At 31.5% G+C, this 23919-nt stretch overlaps 1 protein-coding gene across 1 annotated transcript in view; it reads right to left on the reverse strand.

Moving 5' to 3' along the window:
• LOC107444792 (uncharacterized) overlaps positions 1-23919 on the reverse strand; it is a 44159-nt gene that overhangs the window by 4144 nt on the left and 16096 nt on the right. The window contains exons 2-3 of the mRNA XM_043046938.2: positions 5719-5878; positions 2016-2158 (exon numbers count right to left, since the gene is read on the reverse strand). Of these exons, the coding sequence (XP_042902872.1) occupies positions 2016-2158; positions 5719-5878 (303 nt within the window). The remainder of the gene's footprint in view (positions 1-2015; positions 2159-5718; positions 5879-23919) is intronic.

Raw genomic sequence — 23919 nt, forward strand, 5'->3', positions numbered from 1 at the left:
TAAAGTTCTCAAAACTCAGATTTACATCATCAGAAAAAGTAACATGCTAAATTCTAACTTTTATACAATATACGTATTTATAAAAGTTTATAGAATCCCCAGAAGCAGAAAGAGCCTAAAACTGTTACGTTCGTCGCAGAAAAAATGAAGTCCTGTAGAACGTAGAACAATTTGTATCTTGAATAAGTGACAGCGTTTTCCTGCGGAAGCAAGCCGTAAAAGAATTAAATTCTGAGATTTTGTGAATCGTGGGGATTCACGATTGACAGAATTGTTTCTAAAAGACCAAATGCTTTCGATGGAGATGAAGAAGTTGTTGGAACAACAGACCAGCGAATGCTTGTGTTTGCAAATGGTGCACCATCTGGGCATTTGTCCCTTCGAAAGACATTTAAGGCAGCCCTTATTTTAATGTCCGGACCTTCATATCATAGTCATTTTATTAATAATTCATCATCGTCATTAACAAAATTTTGTACTTCAAAAGTGATTGAAAAAGTAACAAATCAAGAATGTTTGCCTTGGTTTAAAAAATAATGTTGTGTATCTGTGTATGATCCCGTAATTTAATAAATGAAAATATAGTATTTTAACGAAAGTTGACTTTTTTTCACTGTGAAATGCTTGCAGAACGTATGTATAAATAGTCCTGTTGCAGAACATTTGAAAATATTCTGCTTATGGGATAGAATTTATGCAGTTTGAATGGTGTATGTATTTTATTTTTTTAAACTCATCAAAATTTCATTCAGAATAAATATAAACTAACATAATTTTTTCATAAATCTTAAGAGAATATTATAAATTTTAGCTTAAATCATATAAAAAAATATTCTTTGTTTTAAATTTTTAATGTTATAAAAATGTGAAAAAATTGCACAAAATAAATGAAGGTAAATAAAAAATTCTTTATAAAATTTTCTCAGACCCGCCGCGTACATTATATTGACCGATATTTAATATACTTTTATCATTAAAAAAAATAATATTTTGAGTTTTTTTTTCTGTTTATATGCCTTCAGAACGTGGTTTTCTTTGTCAAAATATCTTTGATTTTATCAGTCGGAGTTTTCAACTACAATTAAAAATTATAAGAATAGAAATTTAATTGTCAGACAATTTCATGCCATAAAGATATCTTACTATTTGTGTCATTGTATTTTTTTTTTCAAGACTGAAATGTGAAGAAATACACTATAAAAATTCCTTACAATGTGTTAAAAAAAGCTAAAAATTAGAATTTATCAATTTTTAGCAATAATTAAAAACAGTTCAATGCGTTTAACTTAGTAGATTAAGAAGAAAAAAAACTTTTTTTTTTACCATATTTTTGAGTTAACTTTCTCCTGAGCTATATTTATAAGTAGAAATCGTACTTTATGATATTATTTATAACCTGAGTTTCAGAAGAATATTATATACTATTATAGTTTCAATTCTGAAAAGTTAAAACACAGATAGAAGAAGAAAATATGGATATGCTATAGAAAACTAACAAGGTAAAGTGCGGCTTTCAGGAGAACTCCTCCAGACACCCGTCTAGTGTCGTGGCGGGTACTATGGTTACGAGGAAAGTTCACTTCGAATAGGGGTGTGGTGCGAATAGTTATGCCTTAATCCTAGCGTAGGTCGTCGTGAGTAAACCAATCAACACCTTCTTTCCTCCATTTTACCCCCCTTAGAAATGTGCCCTCGCTTGTTACCATAGCAGCAAACAGCCCCAGACTTTCAGTCTGGAGGAGTTCTCCTCAAAGCCTCGCTATCCGACAGTTAAAAGTGGATTGACCAATAGGGGGAACTAAACTATAGCATGTTTGTTCATGTGTCACGATTTTTTTCATATAATTTCATTCTTAAGCAGCCCAAAGTTAACCCTTACTTTGTTCCCACTCTAAATGTTTTTCAGTCAATAGTATGTTTAGCCAATAATCACTTCCTTATTATTTCAAAACAGATTGAGTAAATTAAGTTTCTTCTCATTTGAAAAATCACTGATAATTATACATATCTCTTACCAGAATATATTTCGTCAAGATACATGCTTGAATAATCCTTCATTTGCTCCAAGACTTCACTGAAAATCATCTTGAAATCTTCAAAATCGGGTTTACATTCTTTGTCTGAAGTTTCCACGCATGCTTCCGCGTGACTTAGGATTCTGCAAATTAAAAATCGAATAAAGCTTCCACAAATTACAACTCCTATGTATACAATTTTAGTGTGCTTTAAAGCAACTACTTTATACCAAAAGCGGAGTTAGGATTCTGGAAATTAAAAACCGAATAAAGCTTCCACAAATTACAACTCCTATGTATACAATTTTAGTGTACTTTAAGGCAACTACTTTATACCAAAAGTGGAGTTAGGATTCTGGAAATTAAAAATCGAATAAAGCTTCCACAAATTACAACTCCTATACAATTTTAGTGTACTTTAAGGCAACTACTTTATACCAAAAGCAGAGTTAGGATTCTGGAAATTAAAAATCGAATAAATCTTCCACAAATTACAATTCTTGCTACCCAAATCAAAATTCTTGATGGTCCCATCAAAAAATTCTGATGGATTAGTTTGGTTCCAGCGGGACTCATGATGATTCAACATCATTTGATTATCACCATCATCCAACATTTTCCATTATGCGTTCATGGTTTTTGATATGCCAAGAAACTTCCATCATACCATGGTGGAAAATGCTACTTTAATACTATGGTTAACCATCAGGAGAAGTTTAATTCTCATGGACCCACAAACCCTGATGATCCATGATGGTTTCAACTATACATTTTCATGATAGTTTAATGGGAAATCTTGTTGGTTTTCAGGAGTATACAATCAAAACATTAAATTAGGACGTTTTTTTTATGTTGGATCTAAATAAATTTATCGGAATTCCTACATTGAGATGATGGTTGTTGATGATCATTCTAACATTTGATTTCTAAGGAACTATGATGGAAATATCTGATGGTTCAACATGAACAAACCATCAAAACAAGTTGCTATTCTTATATTGGACCATCATCCGAATTCCTACATTTGGGTGATGGTTACTTATGTTGGTTACTATCAACAAAAAAAAATGGTTCATGACGGAATTATTGATGATTACCATCAAGATTATGTTGGTCCTTCAATGGAAAACCTAAAAAAATTTTGACTTGGGAATGTAAAGAATTTTAGTGTACTTTAAGGCAACTGCCTTATACCAAAAGTGGAGTAATGACAAAAAAGAATGTTCCTTTATTCCCAAAAGTAATGGTGGAAATTACTTTTGATGTTAAGTAATTTCCACCTTTTTTAGTGTTTATAGTAATACTAAAGTTTATAATAACAATAAGATGTAACACACGTAAGAGTCTGCATAGTTATTTTTGCGATAAAGTACAATTAGTTTAGGGTCTGCATACATGGACTCTTTTTTAAAATAGAATTAGTTTGTAAATCTAACAAAGATTTACATATCGCAACGAAAATGTTAAGACGAATTCCTTGCAATTGGGCTTAAAAGAACAAAAGCGGATAGAAATTAAATATTTTAAAATTATTTAAAACACTGACAGATATTTAAAATTTAATAAAGCTTGTAAAGTTTTTCTTTAATTATTAAATTTTATAAAGGTTTTCTTTATTCAATCGGGCAGTTCTACCATTTTCGCCACGCACGTGATGCACGTAATTATTAATGTTTTAGTTAAAAAATATTCTGTAAATGTGCATATATACCTAAAGTATCATTGCACATATTTTTCATATGTATATATGAAAAATCTTTTCATTCATATTTATGAAAATAATAATAATAATAATTTAAAAAAAATTTTTTTTTTTGGTTGCCTTTATCGTGGCATGCCAATATTGAAGACTATTTTGGTTTTATTTTTTGGAAAAAATTGTACTTTAAAAATATTAATTAAATGTTTAATTTTGCATTTCAGTATTATTACAGAAAACTATGCCAAAAAAGTAAACAAATAGATTCTACCTTCAACACTTCATGTTTAAGATGGTATTGTTCTGAAGGCCATACAGTGATAAAGCAAAATGGAAGCAAGTGACGCACACGGGTGGCGAATTGTCATAGCATTAATATGCGCATATCACCTCTGCTCTTATGAATGAAACGTATGGAAATTAGCCTCCCGTATGCCTCTTGCTTCACACTCGCTCCCTCATTGGGCGACCAACCTGACGGTGCTCTTTAGAACATAGCAGTCCATAGCCAAATTATTTGACGCACTATTAGGTCCTATGTAAAATTTAAATTATCAGGCGATACCATATAACATTATTGTTTTTACACTGCTGAAACCGGTTTACACTTGTTCACCTTCGTGTATTAATTGGTTAACATTGTAATGCAATATATTAAAAATGAATACAAATAGGAAGTATATAAAAAAATCTTGTGAATAAAACCCCATTACATGCATGTTTAATTATAGAAGTTCTGCATATAAACTCGTGCAAAACATGCAATTATTAAAACGCTACAATGAGTCTAACAATTTAGTTTGATTATTATAATATACTCATAAAATACCTGATATAATAAATATTCTATGTTTATATAATATATCGTCTAATTTATCCAATCTTAGAATTTATATAATGCACGTCTTGTTTTACCAATTGATACACGAACGAAACAAGTACAAACCGTTTTAACCCTTTTGAAGGCTGCGGTAAGTATATTTACCACCACGTTTTACCACTTTTAATTTAGGTTTCCATTTTTCAGCTTTCTTGAAGTGAGTTTGAATAAAATTGGTAACCATTTGTCGCTTTTAAAAAACGTATTAAAGTTATAAAATACATAATGCCTTTTGAAGTTTGCAGCATTTAAGGAATTTATTTTATAAATAAAGAAAAATAAAAGTCAGTNATATACTAATAAAATACCTGATATAATAAATATTCTATGTTTATATAATATATCGTCTAATTTATCCAATCTTAGAATTTATATAAAGCACGTCTAGTTTTACCAATTGATACATAAACGAAACAAGTACAAACCGTTTTAACCCTTTTGAAGGCCGTGGTAAGTATACTTACCACCACGTTTTACCACTTTTAATTTAGGTTTCCATTTTTCAATAACTTCAGCTTTCTTGAAGTGAGTTTGAATAAAATTGGTAACCATTTGTCGCTTTTAAAAAAACGTATAAAAGTTATAAAATACATAATGCCTTTTGAAGTTTGCAGCATTTAAGGAACTTATTTTATAAATAAAGAAAAATATAAGTCAGTAAGTTCCTAATAGGTTGTGTTAAATATATTTACCACCAAAAAAATGGCATTTTTATAAACTGAATGAGTGTTTGTTTTTTATATATCAATTACTGTTCTTAAAACAATTTCAATTCCAAAAATACTTTCATTTACCTTTATTAGAAATAAAGGGCCCGTTAAAGGGTTAAGTCGCGTAAAAACAATAAAGCTGTATCACCTGATGATTAAGATTTTACATAGAATCTTTTGGTGCGTCTAATAATTTGGCCAGGGACTGTAGCCTAATATACAGGCAATTTTGTTATGGTTCGTATGAAACAGTTTCTGCAAAAGCTAAAGTTTCTGTAAACTAAAAATTGTCTCATCACATGTTTTTTCAGTTAGTTCATAAAATTAAAAGAGAAAAAAAATTATCGGACTGCAATACTTTGAAAAATTAAGCATGCAAAATTTCAATTTTATTGTGAAATTAATATAAATTACCTATCTATAATGTGTTCCAAATTCCTACCGCCATCGTCATATTTCTTTCCCAGAAAGCAATCATGAAAATCATTTTTCCACTTTGTGGCAGTTTCTTTATCGCATTGATTTAAGACAGCAATAAATTCTTTACTGGGAGAAAACTCACTAGATGTAGCTTCTAAAAAAAATTTAAAAAATTAGATTGCAAAAAAATCATCGCATAAATTCATTATACAAGATTACATAGAAGGAATAATTTGAGTTTTAAAGTTCAAAAAAGGAATATTTTCACAATTTTTGTTGTCGTAATGAATGAAGTAAGTTAATGTATAAGAGTTATTTTATATAAGCATTAACCATATATAAACTAAAAACAATTTACCATTGTTAAATGAAAATTTTATTGAAATTTTGAGTTTGTGACTGTGTGTGTCGTTTTTTTTTTTTTTTTTTTTTTTTTTTTTTTTTTTTTTTTTTTTTTTTTTNTTTTTTTTTTTTTTTTTTTTTTTTGTAACTTCGTTTCGCACTAGCAACCTAAAATTTGGACAGAGGGTAAAAGGGCAATTTCAACAAATGATCCTAAAATTAATTCAAAAATTTTAATTCCGTCATTCGGAAGTTTTAACCCTTTGACTACGAATTTTAAAAAATGATTTTTTTGCCCCGTTTATTATTCAAAAAGACAAAATAGGTCACAAATAAGGCAAATTTAGTATTTGGGATTTTTCTGACAAGCGGTTATCAATTTAGAGACTGGGACATATATGTCCCGACCGTACTTAATGGTGGGATAGATCTGTCCATTAGTAGTTTTCAAACATTTGTTGGGACAAATGAGTCCTGTTAGTAGCCAAAGGGTTAAAAAAGGAATTTTCTGATTGGTTCAAAACTAGCCGTCTTTTTAAATTAAACTATAGATGATTCAGTTTTATTAAATATTTTCAGGATTACATCAGTGATGTTTGCTAGCTTTTAGTAAAAAGAGGAGTGGAGTTTATAGCCCGTTTTTTAATTTCTTTATATCGGAGACATCCAATGATTAACGTGAAATTGTTAGCACAGGTGGATTATGACACCAAATTAGGATTACTAATGCTTTCGAAAACCACTTATTGATTTTGTTTATAGCTAAGCCTTAAAAAAGTGTTTGTATAAAACTAAGTAAGTTAAAATTAACACTATTTGTAATAAATAAAATAAGCTATGTTATAAAGTCTCAACAAGTTTGTGGAAGAGTTAGGCAAAAATAGTATGCCAAACATCAGTTGTCAACTATTCAGTAAGGTTCGCTAATGATGCGAGATGCAAATTCATAGTTTTCTCCAAAACATTCCATAGGTTTTCAATAGGATTTTTTATCTAGGTTTCTAGGTAACAATTCATCGAATAGTTAGAGGCCAACTAGGCAGTACCTTACGGAGACTATGAGAAATACAGTTGTCTTGCTGTGTTTCTCCATTTTCAAGTGGATAACAGCATTTTTACGTACCGAATTGCAATGAGGGAAGTTGTTACTACAACCTAAAGTCCCATAAACAGCTAGAAAGGACAACACCAGATCGTTATAGAGCCGCATCGACCTATGGTGCAGGTCCCTGATGCTATATTCTCAGCATCTCATCGGCGTGAAGATGTTGNGTAAATACTAAGTCATTAAAATAAATTTGAATTCAAATAAATGACATGTAATTCGTTAAACCTATTAGAAATGTGCTATAGTATAATTCGTGAAATAAATCAAAAATCGTCAAATAAATTCGTAATATATAAATTCGTGAAAAAAAGCGCTTTAGACAAAATACTAAAATAGAGATCTATCGACAAAGTAGCTAATAGTCCTAGCTTAATAGTATGCTTAATTGTCACCGTGTAAGAGAAATAGTAACGTAAACAAAACAACGCAAACATTGCCACCGGCGGAAAAGAAATACAACCAAAATTTGGGAGCCACGTAAAAGAATTATATACTATATATTAGATTTTAAGGATTACATCAGTGATGTTTGCTAGCTTATAGCTTTTAGTAAAAGAAGGAGTGGAGTTTATTACTCTTTTTTTTAATTCTTTATATTGGAGACATCCAATGATCAACGTGAAATTGTTAGCACAGGTGGATTATGACACCGAATTAACATAATGTTTTCTAAAACCAATTGATTTTTCTTACAGCTACGTGTTTGTATAAAAAAGTATTTGTATAAAACTAAGTAATTTAAAATTGAAATAAATATTTGAAATAAATAAAATAAATAAAATAAGCTATGTTAAAAAGTCTCAACAAGTTTGTGGAAGAGTTAGACAAAAATAGTATGCCAAACATCAGTTGTCAATTATTCAGTAAGGTTCGCTAATGATGAGAGATGTGATTTCATACTTTTCTCTAAAATAGGATTTTCATTTAGGCTTCTAGGTAACAATTCATAGAAAAGTTAGAGGCCAACTAGGCAGTAGCTTACAGAGACTATGACAGATACAGTTGTCTTGCTGTGTTTCTCCATTTTCATGTGGATAACAGCATTTTTACTCACCGAATTGCAATAAGGGAAGTTGCTTCTACAGCCTAAAGTCCCATAAACAGCTAGTGAAAACAACACGAGACCGTTATGGAGCCGCATCGACTTATGGTGCAGGTGCCTGATGCTATATTCTCAGCATCTCATCGGCGTGAAGATGTTGGACTCTATATTGAACCTCTTGCTACTCGTTTTCTAATCTCTAGAGTATATACTCTGTGTTCTGTTACTCAAGCAAGATGTTCAACCTGATGGTGTTTATAAAGCAATGGTACGCAAGATTGAATTAAATATATATTGGTGGTTGGCAAAATTACTTTAAATAAAATTCACTAAACTAAGAATCGGGTATTTGCACTTCAAGAAGAAGAAGATCGTTGATACCTAGACATGTGACCTATGATCTCAGCCCCAGCTGATTGCTTATAAACAAGAAGGGGTCTTAAAGTCTAGCTAAGTTTCTTAACATAAGTTAGAATGTTGATTAACGTGAAATTAATTAACTACAAGGCCGTATCGCACATCAAATTAGTTAAAATATAATTATTTCCTTTTTACGTCATTTACTTAACTTAGATTTATTATTTGTTTATATTTTTCATTGTCACAGTGATATATTTTTGTTTTGTGTACCTGGCAATTTTGATGCATGATTAGTTTCATTATGTTCTACATGGCTTCACTGCTGTCTTTGTATTAAGAAATATTCAGTGAAAGAATTGAAATCTTTGTGGAAGAATCTTTGTAATAGAAAATATAACGTGTTATTTAAGAGAATTGATACTCGATGGACTTTGCTTATTCGAAATAGAATGGAAAGAACAGTTGATAAGGTAAACAAATGCCTCGTTTCAACAACCAATCAGGATCGAGATACCCATACTACGTCACTTTCAGGAATCCCAATAAATATATCGCAACCTAATTTTGCTAATACTACAAAATGTTTTTCCGCAAGGTGGAGCAAAGTGACGCGTCTGTATTAGAGCATACAGATACGTCTGCTGCCACATTAAACGTAAAAATTCTAATTTATCTCGAAAAATCAGCGATATTTGTTAACTTTCATTATCGATGCTTCAGATTCTTTCTTCAAGACATCTTCAGATTCTTCTAGAAGGGAAATCTTTAACAAAATTTTAAAAACCTTTCGTTGGATGTTTTTCCTATTTCACCTGTTTTTGTTATTCTATCAACCAGAGCAGTGCTTTTTTGTGATCCAGATTTTTCAGAAGAGAAAAAAAAAATGAAAAGAAAGTCTTCGACGCAGTTTGCATTGAGAGAAATTTTATTGACAGCTACTATTTTCATTCCCTGCCAGCTGTTAACACTGGGAAGGTAGTTAAAACAATCTTTGCTGGAGTAGTAAGAGAATGGTGCAATCCGAAAACGTTATTGCGCATTTTAATGTAGGAGTAAGTCTATGAATGTTGTTATCTGAATCACGATGATGACGTAATTCATACTATGTCAGTGATTTATATATTCTCCTATCAATGACAACATTCATATACTTTCTTTCGGCAATGTTCTGAATATTATTTAAACATTTTTCGCATTTAAGACCAAGAGACATCTGGTGGTGTACGTGAGATATTTAACAAAAATATTTTATTCAGTTTACACCATCAATGCATACTGAATGTCGATATTTGCTGAGGGAATACAAAAATAACAATATTTATAAAATATTTCGAATCTTCATATCTTCTCTTAAATTTAAAGGTAAAAACAAAACTTTTTCTACCATTGCAAATGGTAGATTTTTTTACTGTTTAAATAGGCGGCAAAATTATAAAATATGACCGAGTATTAGGGTCAGGTGGGATTGTGACCAGCATCATTTTTAAAAAATTCGTCTAGAGTAAGTTTCAGAAAAGTATGCTTTATCAAAGTTTTGTGTGGGTCTCTAGTTTCAGGAACGTTTAAAACAGTTCTTGAATAAAAAATTTCTTGTCTGTATTTAAATAATTCATCAGATCAAAGACTATATACAAAACTTCGAATTTTGGCATATGCTAGTTCAAAATAATTTAAAAACACAAAGAAAATTTTTATGGTAAGTGCATATCTGATTAAAACTAAGCTCGGGTTGTTTTTTTTAATATTTTTGATTATAATTTTCTGCATTTTCCTTATTCAGTTGGAAAAAAATGCTTACAATATAACAAAAATAAATTTTTTATTTTTATTTTTTTACTCTTTGAAGAACTTGTAGGATGCTCTTGTGATGGTAAAAGAGAATAGTTTTAATGAAAAGCTGAAAAAAAATATGGCATTATAAAATAAGTAGCAATAGGTTGTATATAATGCCGGATTTTCTTAAGCAAGGTTAGAAATATGAGAAGTATTACATACTTTCCCTAGGCATTGTATATAATACCTAGGTATTCTATAGAATGACAAATGGTATTTTGGCAAAGGATGAAGAAAAACGTCCTGATTTTATTTTTGTCGTATGCCTGTTTAAGCAGTGAGAGTGCGATTGTTCCTGTTATTCAGTGGCGTCATCTATGGCCAGGAATTCGACTTCTGCCACGCTATTCACACAACCACAACCCGTTTATCGGGCGGGTCACATTCACACACAAAGGAGAAAGGACATAAAACACGCAGAGAGAGAAAGAAACATCCATGTCTTGCCCGGGATTCGAACCCAGGACCTTTCTGGTGCAAGGACAGTTAAACGTCCTGATGAGGTTATTATGTAAATGATGTGCATTTTAAAAATGTTATGCTGAAAAAATAATGAGAGTGCCATTAAAAAAAATATTCAAAATGCGTAAAGAAAAATGAAAGTTGTACAAAACATTATTTATGCCTTCCTTATTAAGGGAAACAAAATTTTCATATAAAAAATAGGAAATTAGCCTACTTGTTGCAACATGGCATACTTGAATGACAATTTGAATTACATTGCGAAACGAATCGGAGATGAATTTTATACTTTGCCTGTTCCGGTTTCTCATTTGGCATTCTATAGAATGCCTAGGAAATGTGTGAAATATAAGTCGTTTCAAACATGGCCGGCTAGTTTTAGGCGTTATATACAATGTCTAGGCATTCTATTGGAAGTGTGCCTAGGAAATGTGTGAATGCCTAGAAAAATGTGTGAAATATAAGTCGTTTCATACATTACCGGCTAGTTTTAGGCATTATATACAATGTCTAGGCATTTTATAGAATGCCGGATTTCAAACTTTGCCGGTAACATATACAATATCTAGGCATTGTATACAATATTTAGGCAATGTGAAATTGTTAAGCCATTATATATTTTGTCAGTCGAATTATCAAAATTATATATAACGCCGGATTCCCTATATTACTTATATTATATCCAACATGATAAAATGAATAAGTAAATGAGAGTTAAATGATATAATTTGTATAAAGTTAAGATGAGGAGGTCGTAAATGAACAAGCTTCCTGGAAGAACGTCTCAAAAATAATAAAATAAATAAAAACATGTGCATACATGTCAAAGATAATATGATAAAAATACCAATTATTTATTATCCATAAATTATAAAAAAAGACCCTGCTCCGAAAACGAAGAATGCGAATGATATAATCTTGTACAAATAAATAAAAAGAAGTCTTATGTTCAGTTGATTTTTACGAATCTATGCTACATTTTGGAAACGCATTTAGATTAATTTATTATTTGATCTGCACACTTTGTAAAGGATGGGAAATCAATCATGCGCATATAAAGCTGAAATAGTGAAAGTATTTAGTATTTTCAATTACTTGAATAAATATTTGATATTTGTAATATTTTTTTAAAAATTTAATTACAATTTATTTTATCTTCAAAATATTATGAGTTTACAAATCAAAACTAGATATCCCTTCTGACGGATTTGACCACTTGAAGGACATAATTTCATTTTTGGAACACGTGCCTTTTTCAAAATGTTAAAGACTGGTAACTCTATTCGTTCTTATCATTTGTATTGGAGAAGTTTAATAGTCCTATCAACCAAAAGTATTTTGATAACATAAAAATAATTATTTGTTTCTAAAAATCAAGCTGTTGTTATGCTTTATTACAAAATAAATAATTAACAGAAAATTTCCTGTTGATTTATATGCAAATCTGCTGCAACCATTTTTTTCATATAAGCACATTTCCCATTACTGCAAAATAGGAATCAGGTTGACAAACAGTAAAAATTTGTAAGAAGTTTTTTCTTTAAACTACCGTTTTAAATTTTAAAATATTCATTACAAATTTAAATTCATATCACGTAATTAGGTACACCGCCACTAAGGCTTCGCAAAATTTGTAATTTCTTCCTGATTCTGATTACCGATTTTGTATATTCTTTGCTATCATCAACTCTGATTCCTGGCTCTGTAAATATTTATGCTTTCATCAATTTGTCTCCCGACTTTATATATACTTACGCTATCATCAACATTAAACACTCAATTTCAAATTTCTACTGATCATCAATGTAAATATCACAGATTAAGTTTGTATATCATGTTTTCATATCTAATCATGGCTATTTTCAATTTTCTTTGTAATTCATGTAAACCTTCGATCTAGTTGTACTTTCTAGTCATGGCAATATTATTATGTAACCATACTACCATATAACTCAAAATGACTATATACACTGTATTATTTTCATGATGGATGGGTTAGAGGGCGCTGCGCGGCCTAGGTACCCAATTTATTTTAAATAAAGTAAGTAAGTAATTAGGTACACGACACTTTCAAGTTATTCCGTATCTGCGGTTTTTACACTTTCTGGTTAAGATGATTTGTAGTGATAGCTGTATATATACAGTAGCCCCCATCCCCCCAAGCTCTTTTTTATTTTATTTTATAACCGTCGTTGAACAGCCGACCCAATTTCATGGGTTTACAACTACTAATGTTCAACTCCGTAGCCTTGTAATTTTGAACCAATCCAGAAGACAAGGAAACTCCTGGATCAGTACCCCCAGAGGTATTGATTTGTTATGGGAACATAGAGGACTTTGAGACTCGACAGATTTAACGTGCATCAGTCACCATTTACTACACGGGGAGTCTTCGGCCGGCGGGGATCGAACCCACGACCTCTTGGATATGGGCCCAGCGCCCTACCGACCAGGCTATCCCGGTCCTCCCCCAAGCTCTTGTGCAAATTCTAAATCCCCCCCAAAACTATTCGTTTAATTTAGTGTAAAAATCCCCCCCCCCAATCTTTAAGTGGGCGCATCGTGCGCCCACCTCCCTCCCTGGTGGAGGCCCCTGTATACATAACAATCATTTTAACTAAGCCAACACTTAAAATTTTTAAATTACATCTTTAAGACATTTATCGATTTATTTACGCGTAGTGGTGGTTCAAGATTTAAATTATTAATGCAATATAAATATTATTATTACCTATAATAAATTAATAATGCATATATCAAGATGTGAATAATGAATACATACATTTTGTTGGTAGTTATGTATAGCTTATACCAGCCAATTTTTACGTCTTTAAAAAACGTTTTACCGAGTGGGAGGGAATTTCCGAGGTTCCAATAAAATTTAACTAACATTTACACGTACTTTATGGAAACGGAAATTAATTCATGGTCTTTATTATATATATGTTTAAATTATTAAATTTCTAGTGGTAGTCAAAATAATTTAAAATTATATTTATTCTAACATAAATAAACTGCGACTATGTACATTAATCTACCACATTAAACATAAAATAAAAATCTTTCGGAAAACTTAGAAATACTGGTAGGCGAGATGTTTTGATTGAAATGCAGATAGCCGTATGTGAAAATTACCGGTAGCTGTTAGACNTCGCTACCACTAGAAAGAATTATTTTCAAAATCCTCATAAGTTGGAGGGTATGTATATGTTTAAATTATTAAATTTCTAGTGGTAGTCAAAATCATTTAAAATTATATTTATTCTAACATGAATAAACTGCGACTGTGTAAATTAATCTACCACATTAAACATAAAATAAAAATCTTTCGGAAAACTTAGAAATATTGGTAGGCGAGATGTTTTGATTGAAATGCAGATAGCCGTATGTGAAAATTACCGGTAGCTGTTAGACAATTCTGAATTTTTTTTTAAGTTCAGGATCTTTTTATTTATTAGGGATAGGATATTTTTGAACAGTAATAGTATTATTTATATCCATTCAATAATCTATAATTTATTTAATATTTCGCTTATTTTCATTTAACTTTTTTACGTAAAATGTGAAAGAAAAAAAAGGAGCAAAATTTAAGGTTTATATATCTAAATTTTTTTTTCAATAATAATGTCTAGAATAAATTATGAAAAAAATATGCATTTATAAAATTTTTATCAGTATTTCTCATCGAACTTTTCAATTCAAAATAAAATAACTAAATTTAAGAATTACGTTTTCCAGATAGCAATTCTTGCCGTCCATAACAGTTATTTTTTAAAATTCGTAATTCAGCTTATTTTATTCATTTTCAGCGTATGCATACACAGTGAAAAAAGTCATAATATTAAATACTTCATTCTTCTCATTAAAAAGTTTCAAAATAATTACTAGACTTTTTTTTCTTCTTTTGGTTAGTATATTAATTGCTGCCAATGAACTTTTTTTTCATAATTCCGCGGATTCCGCCAAAAGAACCTCGATTATTGTTCTAATCCATTGTCATACCGTGCGACTACTATGAACTTAGCGTTGTAATAACCAAAGACAAAATTGGTTGCGAAGATTTTGAGTTAATATTTTATTACAAGTTTGATAAATTAAGTTTAAAAGAATTTTGACAACCGCGACTTATAATTCAAAAGTAGGTAAAAATGCGAAATAGTTAAGTGGTAGTGTTCTTGAAGTGCTAGTAAAATTTTTAAAAAAGTCATGTTTGCTTTGAAAAAAATTTGCAACTTTAGTTCATCACCAGAGGAGAAATTACAAATTATAACTCTGAAATTATAAATGTTGGAGGTTGTCAAGTACTTTACGAATGTTTTATAATAGTACTGAGATTAAATTTTTTCTGGGGCTGAGGAAAAAAAACTATCCCGCAATTTTGACTAAAGGTATAATAGTAAATTACTAAAAGTATTATAGTCGTTATCTTTTAAACTGCATGGTTTTTAATTTACACTTAAATCTTGACAAGGGTTTATAAATCGTACATTATCATGACCACCGGCATGTATGTGTAACAATAAATAAATCAAGCCCTTAAAATTTCGAAGTTGAAAAAAACATAAAGTATAACACTGGGGAAAAAATTTTTTGTTCATTTTCACAAGTACTTGATCTTACCAAATTTGGGTTAGGTTATTTCAAATCCAAAATTAGTTTTGTTGCGAAAGTTCATTTCAGAGTTTATTTTACTGTCCTTTATGTTTAGTTTTTTTCTTCTGAATGTACAAGTTTATGAAGACAGTTATTATATTCTTTTTCCTACTGCTCCCTATGTAGCAGAGAAGTGGAGACACTTAGTATTCACTCGAGTGAATTTTAAAAAATCCTGACTGAGAATATATTATCAGATTGCTTAAGAACTGTAGCTTGTTGAAAACAGCAATGCGAAAGTATCTATGATCTGTTATAGAAAAATAATAAAAAATATAATAAAAATAAATAAAAAATGCCATGCAACAGAAATAAAAAAAACGTTCCTCAGACCACCCCAGGACGTTCATAAGATGATCACAACTCTTATGGTTTTTCTAAATTAAAATTCTTGAACAAATTTTTCTGCCCTTCCCAGAGAGTTGCCGCAAGAGAAGGAAACGATCCAAGCGAATATATAACTATAAATATTAATTTTTTCACTCGCGATGCTAAGTGATATGTAAAAATCCTTCAGTCAAGGGATTTTTTTGTTTTTTCTGTTTTACAAATGCCAAGTAACTATCAACACCCGAAGTGACAAGAAGATTCTGGCTCAAATTTTAAGTGATAGAAGAGTATTAGAATACATGTCTCAACAACTATTACTGCAATATTTAAAAAAAATATCGCAAGGCTGTAACTTTGTAAATATATCGTTGCAATTGTTGTTGTTGACGTATGCCTGTTTTAGGCAGAGGAGGTGCGATTGTTCCTATTTTCTAGTGGCGCCATCTATGGCCAAGAATTCGACTTCTGCCACACCATACGTCATACCCGTTTATAGGGCGGACCCATTCATACATCCATTCATTTATCCACAGATCGTAATTTTGACCGGAATCAGAGAACGATTGTACTCCAATCCAGTACCCCCAGAGATTTTGATTTGTTATGNGATGGGCGAACATTCTGAAACACACCAGGCATACCACGAACTTTCCCTGCAGCGGCCGAAAGCTTGGCGACAAGTAACGCAGCGCAGTAACTCGCAACAGGAATGGAGCTTTCACGTTTGCATCAAACAACTTTTCGAATGCACCAGCACCTTTGTTTTCGACCCTGCATTCTTTGATAAAAATTGCTTGCTTGAGTGTGTACTATCACTTCCTAAAATTTTGCCCATATTTTTAGAATCACCCTGTATAACTATAAATATTAATTTTTTCACTCGCGATGCTAAGTGATAAGTGAAAATTCTTCAGTCAAGGGATTTTTTTTTCTTTTTGATTTGCTAATGCCAAGTAACTTTCAACACCCGAAGTGACAAGAAGATTCTGGCTCAAATTTTAAGTGATAGAAGAGTATTAGAATACATGTCTCAACAACTATTACTGCAATATTTAAAAAAAATATCGCAAGGCTGTGACTTTGTAAATATATCGTTGCAATTATTGTTGTTGACGTATGCCTGTTTCAGGCAGAGGAGGTGCGAGTGTTCCTGTTTTCTAGTGGCGCCATCTATGGCCAAGAATTCGCCACACTATACGTCACTACCGTTTGTAGGGCGGACCCATTCATACATCCATTCATTTATCCACAGATCGTAATTTTGACCGGAATCAGAGAACGATCGTACTCCAATCCAGTACCCCCAGAGATATTGATTTGTTATGGAACATGGAGGACTTTTGCGACTCGACAGATTTAACGTGCATCAGTCACTTTACTACAATCTTCGGCCGGCGGGGTCCGTTGTAATTATATCTCCTATATTTCATTGATTGTCAAAACAGTTATTCCGAGTATTTTTTAGTTTCTGAATGACACTCGTATATTTTGAAATCTTTTTAGTTGGAATAATAAGCCGATTTGCCCCAAGCTCTCATTAATCACCAGATAATAATAAAATAAGTATATAAATACTGATGAACGATTTGCTTTTTCTATACGATGTGCTTATGGTTATAAAAAAAATTACGTTGTTAGCAATTACGGAAAATTTATTAAAAATCTTAATTTATTTTATTTTCATTTGTTACAAATTAAATTTTTATTTATTTCAATCTGTTAGTAGCGCGCTTCGTATACCAATTATACAATCTTAAGATCAAGATCTTGAGTGCAAGATCTTAAAATAAGAACGCTTCTCAGCGACGCGCATGCTCAGACGGGGAGGATTTCCTCAAATGTACGCAAAGCGCTCAACATACTAAGATGCCAATTATTAATTGAAACGTCGTGTGGAGACTTTCTCTTCTAGGATTTATCTCAGAACAGATTGGCAGTGATACAAATTCTGATCTTAAATCATAAGTTTTCTTTTCTTCAATTTCCAATACCCCTGTGTTAACACATTGCTGACAGGTCACAAGTTAACTCGTGTTTTCGTGGCCAAACGTTGGTGACCGGTCACGAGTTAAGTCGTATTTTCGTGGCCAAACATTGCTGACCGGTCACGAGTTAACTCGTGTTTTCGTTAGCATTGATCTCGTGGTGACTATTTTAAAAAGTGGGAGTAATATTCCTTACTTTTCAAGTTCTACTATTTAATTTTATACTAATTTATTATAACTTTACGAAATCTGATATATTTGAAAAACTTGTGGTGTACCATTACACGTAAGTGATTGTTATACATTTTATCATACGGCATTAAAAATTAAAAAATTTTAAGGTTTATTTATATTGTTTTGCTCTCACATCCGCTTTCAAAACTATAGCCGGGCACATGGGGGTAATTTTCAGAAAAGTTGCCGGTCAGCAATGTGTTAACATTTAGCCAATTCAGGCATTTACAGGGAGGATTTGTTGGCCACTCTTTCAGGGGCACCATATTAGGTTGGCCCCAATGTAAGGACAGATAGTACAGAGAATGAAAGAACATCCATGCCTTGTCCGGGATTCGAACCCAGAACCTTTCTGATGCATGGCCAGTTCCCTGACCTCAACATAATCCGGTCTGCATGGATCAAAAGCAAATTCTTCAAAATGTCATATGTATTATACATTTAAAAAAAAAGGGGGAGGAGCACACAATTTTTTAAACGACGTTAGCTAAAAACATAACATAAACGTTTTCTTTTTTCGGATCTTATATTTCATGAAGGAAGAAAGGAACAGCTATTGCCCAAGCATCTCGTTGCTCCATCTCTCTGCGCTCATTTAAATTGCTGGTCCGAAACCAATTCCGGAACATGCTTTCAGAGAATTTCCGTAAAAGCAATATACACAAAACCTGGTTCAACCATGTTTTAACTATCCCAAATCATCCCAGGTTTAAGGCAGTTGCTCTCTTTAGACTTGTAACGGGCCATGACTGTCTGGCCAAGCACCTTTTTAGTATAAACATTTTTGACTGTCCTAAATGCAAGCCCTAGGGGAGGACATGGACCTGCCCCATATTTCCGTCTGTCCTGCGCTCATCTCCACTACTGTGTGTGGACGCCACTGGGAGGCTATAGGGCCCGTATGGGCTAAGCATGTCACTATGCATTCTATTCTATTTATCTCTTTTTGCCTTGTTTTTCTTGTTATTTTATACTTTTTGTTCTTTTAAATTGTCCAGCCATTGGAAATAAAAAAAATACTGAATAAATATTTCATAAAGTTACCATCATCGTTTTATTCGTAACGTTTCGAATAATAACTAAAAGAAAAGGGCGGAAAAAGAAACGGATTGGTTTAAAAGCTACGGTGAATCCTGCAATTGTTATCAAAGCAATAAATAAATTTGAAAATGAAATGATTCATATTCCCTTGAAGCAAGCATCGAAGGATAAGTTCTTTATCGACCTCTAAAAATAATCTTCAATAAAACTATAAAAATTCTCCATGACGTGCGTTGTGAGTGACATTTGGCGTCAGAAATGTGATTTCAGTCTGTTTGAAAAGCTTGTTTATGAACAGCACTCACTTGATATATATTTTTTTGTTTTTTATTTTTGTATTTAAATGACAGTGATTTGGAAATGAGTTGCATAAATCAAAAGAAATCAGGTGACAAAATAGTTACTTCATTAGTTGCAACCGATGTTCCATTATTCAGGTTTGAATTTAGTACTCAAATTTCCGATGATTTCTACGTACTGTCCATGAAATGTAAGTTTCAAACATACAGTTAATTAAAATTTGGAATATTTTGCTCTCCAAATTTAACCCCTTCCGAACTACTGTTGCGAAAACGCGTGAACAGTTAACCGTCGTTGAACCGTCGGCCCAATTTTGGGCTTACGACTACTAATTTTCAACTCTGTAAGGTAATTTTGAACCTAATCCAGAAGACAAGGAAACACCTAGATCGAGCACTGGGAGAAATTTGTTTTCGTGTAAGACTTTTTGATGGAATTAACACGCATTTGTGTTACATGGAGAGGAAGACCAGGAGAACCTCCCACGTCAAGGGAACTCTAACCAATGATACGTCTACCACTGAGGATATTTCAAGTCAGCATTGTGGTCGGTGTAAGCCGGATGCGGATTCATATCCTGCTTGCATCGACCACAATGCTCACGCAAATTTTGGAAGTGATGTAATGAAAATATTTTATTAATTTATACTTAGCAGTCAAATTTGATATTCTTTAGCATTGACTATGGATTGATAACCGTATAAAGCTAAGCTCAGGTGGCGCTAGGGGTTAAAATTCGTCTTAAGATTTCTGGGTTATTATTTTTACGCCTAAGCTTGAACCCAACATTATTATACTTGTAGTGTTAACAGTGTAACGCTTTCTTTCAATTTAAATTTAAACGAAACAGCAAGCGAATTTGTAAGATTCCACAAGCATGTTATGATGCTGCAAAATAATAATAATAACAAACAGTAATATTTTACACTAATATAGCCAAATAAGGGACTCAAAACATAGCAAACCTGATGCTTTATTTATGTTGTGATGTTAATTTTCTCAAATTTTATTCCAGTTCACGACCATTTAAAATTTATAAATTACAGAAATCTCTTATGTATGGTAAAATTACGGGTAAATTTAAACACAAATCACAATAATAAAACTTACTAGAATATAAAGCCTGTTCACACATTGCCTCGAAAATATAACATAAGCGGAGAGATACACAAGAAGTTTACTATATTTTTTCTTGTTTTTAGAAGCTTGTTATTATTTACATTCATTCAGTCATCCATTACTCGAGTTTTGTTTTACAGTTTCATATGTATATAATTCCAGATCAAAATATAAATATTTACATTATTAGTATACTTTGATCTTTCAAAAGACTTTTTAAAAAAAGAATAATAGCTTATAATGACTTTTATATTTATGTAATTTATTTTCTATTAGAAATTCAAAAGTTGACCGACTTTTCAATTTCTAATTCGACAAAGTTGACTAAAACAACTTTTAACCAATTTTTTTTCCAAGTTATAAATGATATTTTTGTTATCAATTCAAGATTGTAGCAAATATTCTGTTTCATTTAATTGAATATTTTTGCAGTTATAGTTAAGGAAACGTAAGGTTGGAAAATCAGTATTTTATAAAATGTCCATATCTCCATAAATATTTATACTATAGGTTTATTTTATGTTGTTATTTTATTTTATTTTAAACCATCGTTGAACAGCCGACCCAATTTTGGGTTTATGACTACTAATGTTTAACCTCTTTAGTCCTGTAATTTTGAACCCAAACCAGAAGACAACGGAACTCCTGGTTCAATTAGGAGAAATTTGCTTTCGTGGAGGACTTTTTGATAGAACTAATCCCATTTACGTTACATGGAGAGGAGAACCATGTTAACCTCCCACGGCTAGCCTGACAGCAAAGGGACTCAAACCTATGATCCGTCAACCGCTGAGAATATTTTTATGACAGCACTGTGGTCGGTGCGAGACGGATGCGAAATTCGTATAGGCCAGCCATCGTTGAAATTTGAACCCGGTTCACCTAATTAGAAGGCGAGTGCTCCATCCCCTGTGCCAATACGGCTCTATGCAGTTATTAAGCAAAGTAACTAAAACAAGTTACAGGCTTACTGCTATATTTTCTGTCATAGGGTGCTCAAAAAACCCTCTTTTGCCCTCATAATTTATTGTCGGTCCCTCAAAATTCTGAAAGCTTTAAACTTTATTGATAAGTATGAGAAATTGCTTCACCTAAGCACCTTTAAAATTATAAAATTATTGCCTACGTGTTTAACCCCTTGGGGACGGGTGATTCATAAAAGCATTCGTACAAAATCGGACTCAGGATGTAAATAAATAAAAAACGGTAGCTTAAATGTAAGCTTTGCTCATTTGACAGACTTACTTTGCTTTTACTTTAATTACTGTTAGTTTATTCATATATATAAGCAATGTTTGTTCAAAGTATAAGTAAATAATTTTATTTCGAACTAAAGTAATGGTGAATTAAATAAATTAAACAATTATAACGCCGCCCACAAATAAACTACTAAAAAACTACTTTGGTTACCAGTTTTATCTTTTTACCCTGATTGATACGGTTTTATGTTGGCACGCATTTGTGACAGTCGGCCCGAAAGGGTTAAGTATATCACGAAAAATTTAAATAAATTTAATAAACGGAAAGTGTCTCCTTTATTGTTGTAGGGTAGTGACAGTGTTTTCACTACAGAGCGAGAACGCAAGAATCTCGCATATTTTTTTCTTTTCCCGCTTTAAAAAATGATTAGCGCGAAAAATTTGCGCATTCTATAAATCAATTTCAAAATTCGCGAATTTCTCGAGTTTTGGAAAAAGCTTCGAATTATGCCATTTAGAATAAAATCCGTTTCACTTTTCTTCCTGGATCTTTCATTATTTTCAACATTTGCCCCGTTATCTAGCTTCCCTATTTACCAGTATTGTTCAGAACCTTTTCGAACAGAACACAACCAGGAACCCCTTTCAGAACACATTTCTCTGCAACCACGTGTTTACCATAGGTAAGGTTTCTTCATGTAAGACGCTCAAATTTTTTATGTGCAAATGTAAGATGGACAAATACCTTGTAAAGGCAAAATCTTCTATGATGATGCACCAAAAATATTCAATGCTTTAAAAAATAGAAGACGTTAAAAATTAAAGAAATGATTTTTTTTCAAGAGTTTTTGTGTTTTTTTTTTTAGTTTTTAGAAATCTCACTTAACTTTCTGAAATCTCACCCTGTTTTCGAAATAGGGTGAGAAATTCTCACCCATTTTTTTTCTATGATGAAAACACTGGTAGTGTATATAAAAATCTGTTTTATTTTGTTTCTCCGTTAGGCAATCGCTGTCGTTCATTTTCTCCTTGTTCTATGTTTGCATGGCATTTACTGTCTCCTGATCATTTAATAGTTATATTTCCTTTAACATTTCCTTTTATTCATATTTTTTATTAATTCTATGACCTTTGAAACATCTAACATCAAGGTATCAATATGTTGAGAAAAAGTAGTTTCAAATTCCTGAGAAAGACATTGTAAAAAGTTAATTTTGTATTTATAACATGACATTTGTTCGATACAAGTAATTTTTTTCTGCTAATTCTTCTAAATATTTACCTCTAAAATTATTTTCATTGCTAAACACAAATTTTAGCTGATGGCATAACTTTCCGCCAAATGAACTAAGCTTCTAAGAACTAAACTTTGTATTTTGCAAACATTTTCCATTGTTTGCCAATTAAAAAACAATGAAAGTGAAGAAACGCTTCTGACAACAAGAAAATAAGTTATAATGTCCATGTGAATAATCTTTCCTTTCATGAATATTAACAGTTTAAAGATCTACCAACAAAGCTCTTCCTTATCGTAAATTGCGATTAATATTCTTCCTTTGAACTTTTTTTTTTCAATTGAGGCGAAAGATCACACTTATCAGATAATAAAGATAAAACGCTTATTATCAGTTGCCAAAAATAAAAAAAGTAATTGTTCTATTGTTATAACGGATCCGAAAGCGAAACTAGTTTTAAAAATGGTTATTGAAAATGTTAGAAAGTATCGAACACGGTCATCTTTACTCACTCATCTGAAACACAAATTCCTACTGACCGAATTTTCAAGAAAGAAAAAATAAGCCTTTAAATTCTTTTTTATACTTTTTTAGAATTGTTATTATTTGAAATGTGTTCTGTATTTTATTTTTCTTCTTCCTTATTTTAAAAACCAAAAAGTCAAACAAAAGTTTTGACTCATAAAACAATGAAGAAAAGGGGGTGAAAGAAAACAACAGTGTGAAATGCTTAAAATAAATTTAATATTGATTCAAAGTTTAATTTTAGTGACTGTGGAGTTGGTTGAATGGATTTTGTTCAATTAATTTTCCCACAGATTTCAATGATGTACAAAATTAGTCACTATTTAAATATTTACTAAATCTCAAGTTGTAAAAAATAATAATTTTCCTTTGAAAGACTTTTTATTTATTTTTTCCTTAGGTACAATAATTTTAATTCACCCCACGA

Source organism: Parasteatoda tepidariorum, chromosome 9, assembly GCF_043381705.1.
Source record: "Parasteatoda tepidariorum isolate YZ-2023 chromosome 9, CAS_Ptep_4.0, whole genome shotgun sequence".
Lineage (NCBI taxonomy): Eukaryota > Metazoa > Arthropoda > Arachnida > Araneae > Theridiidae > Parasteatoda > Parasteatoda tepidariorum.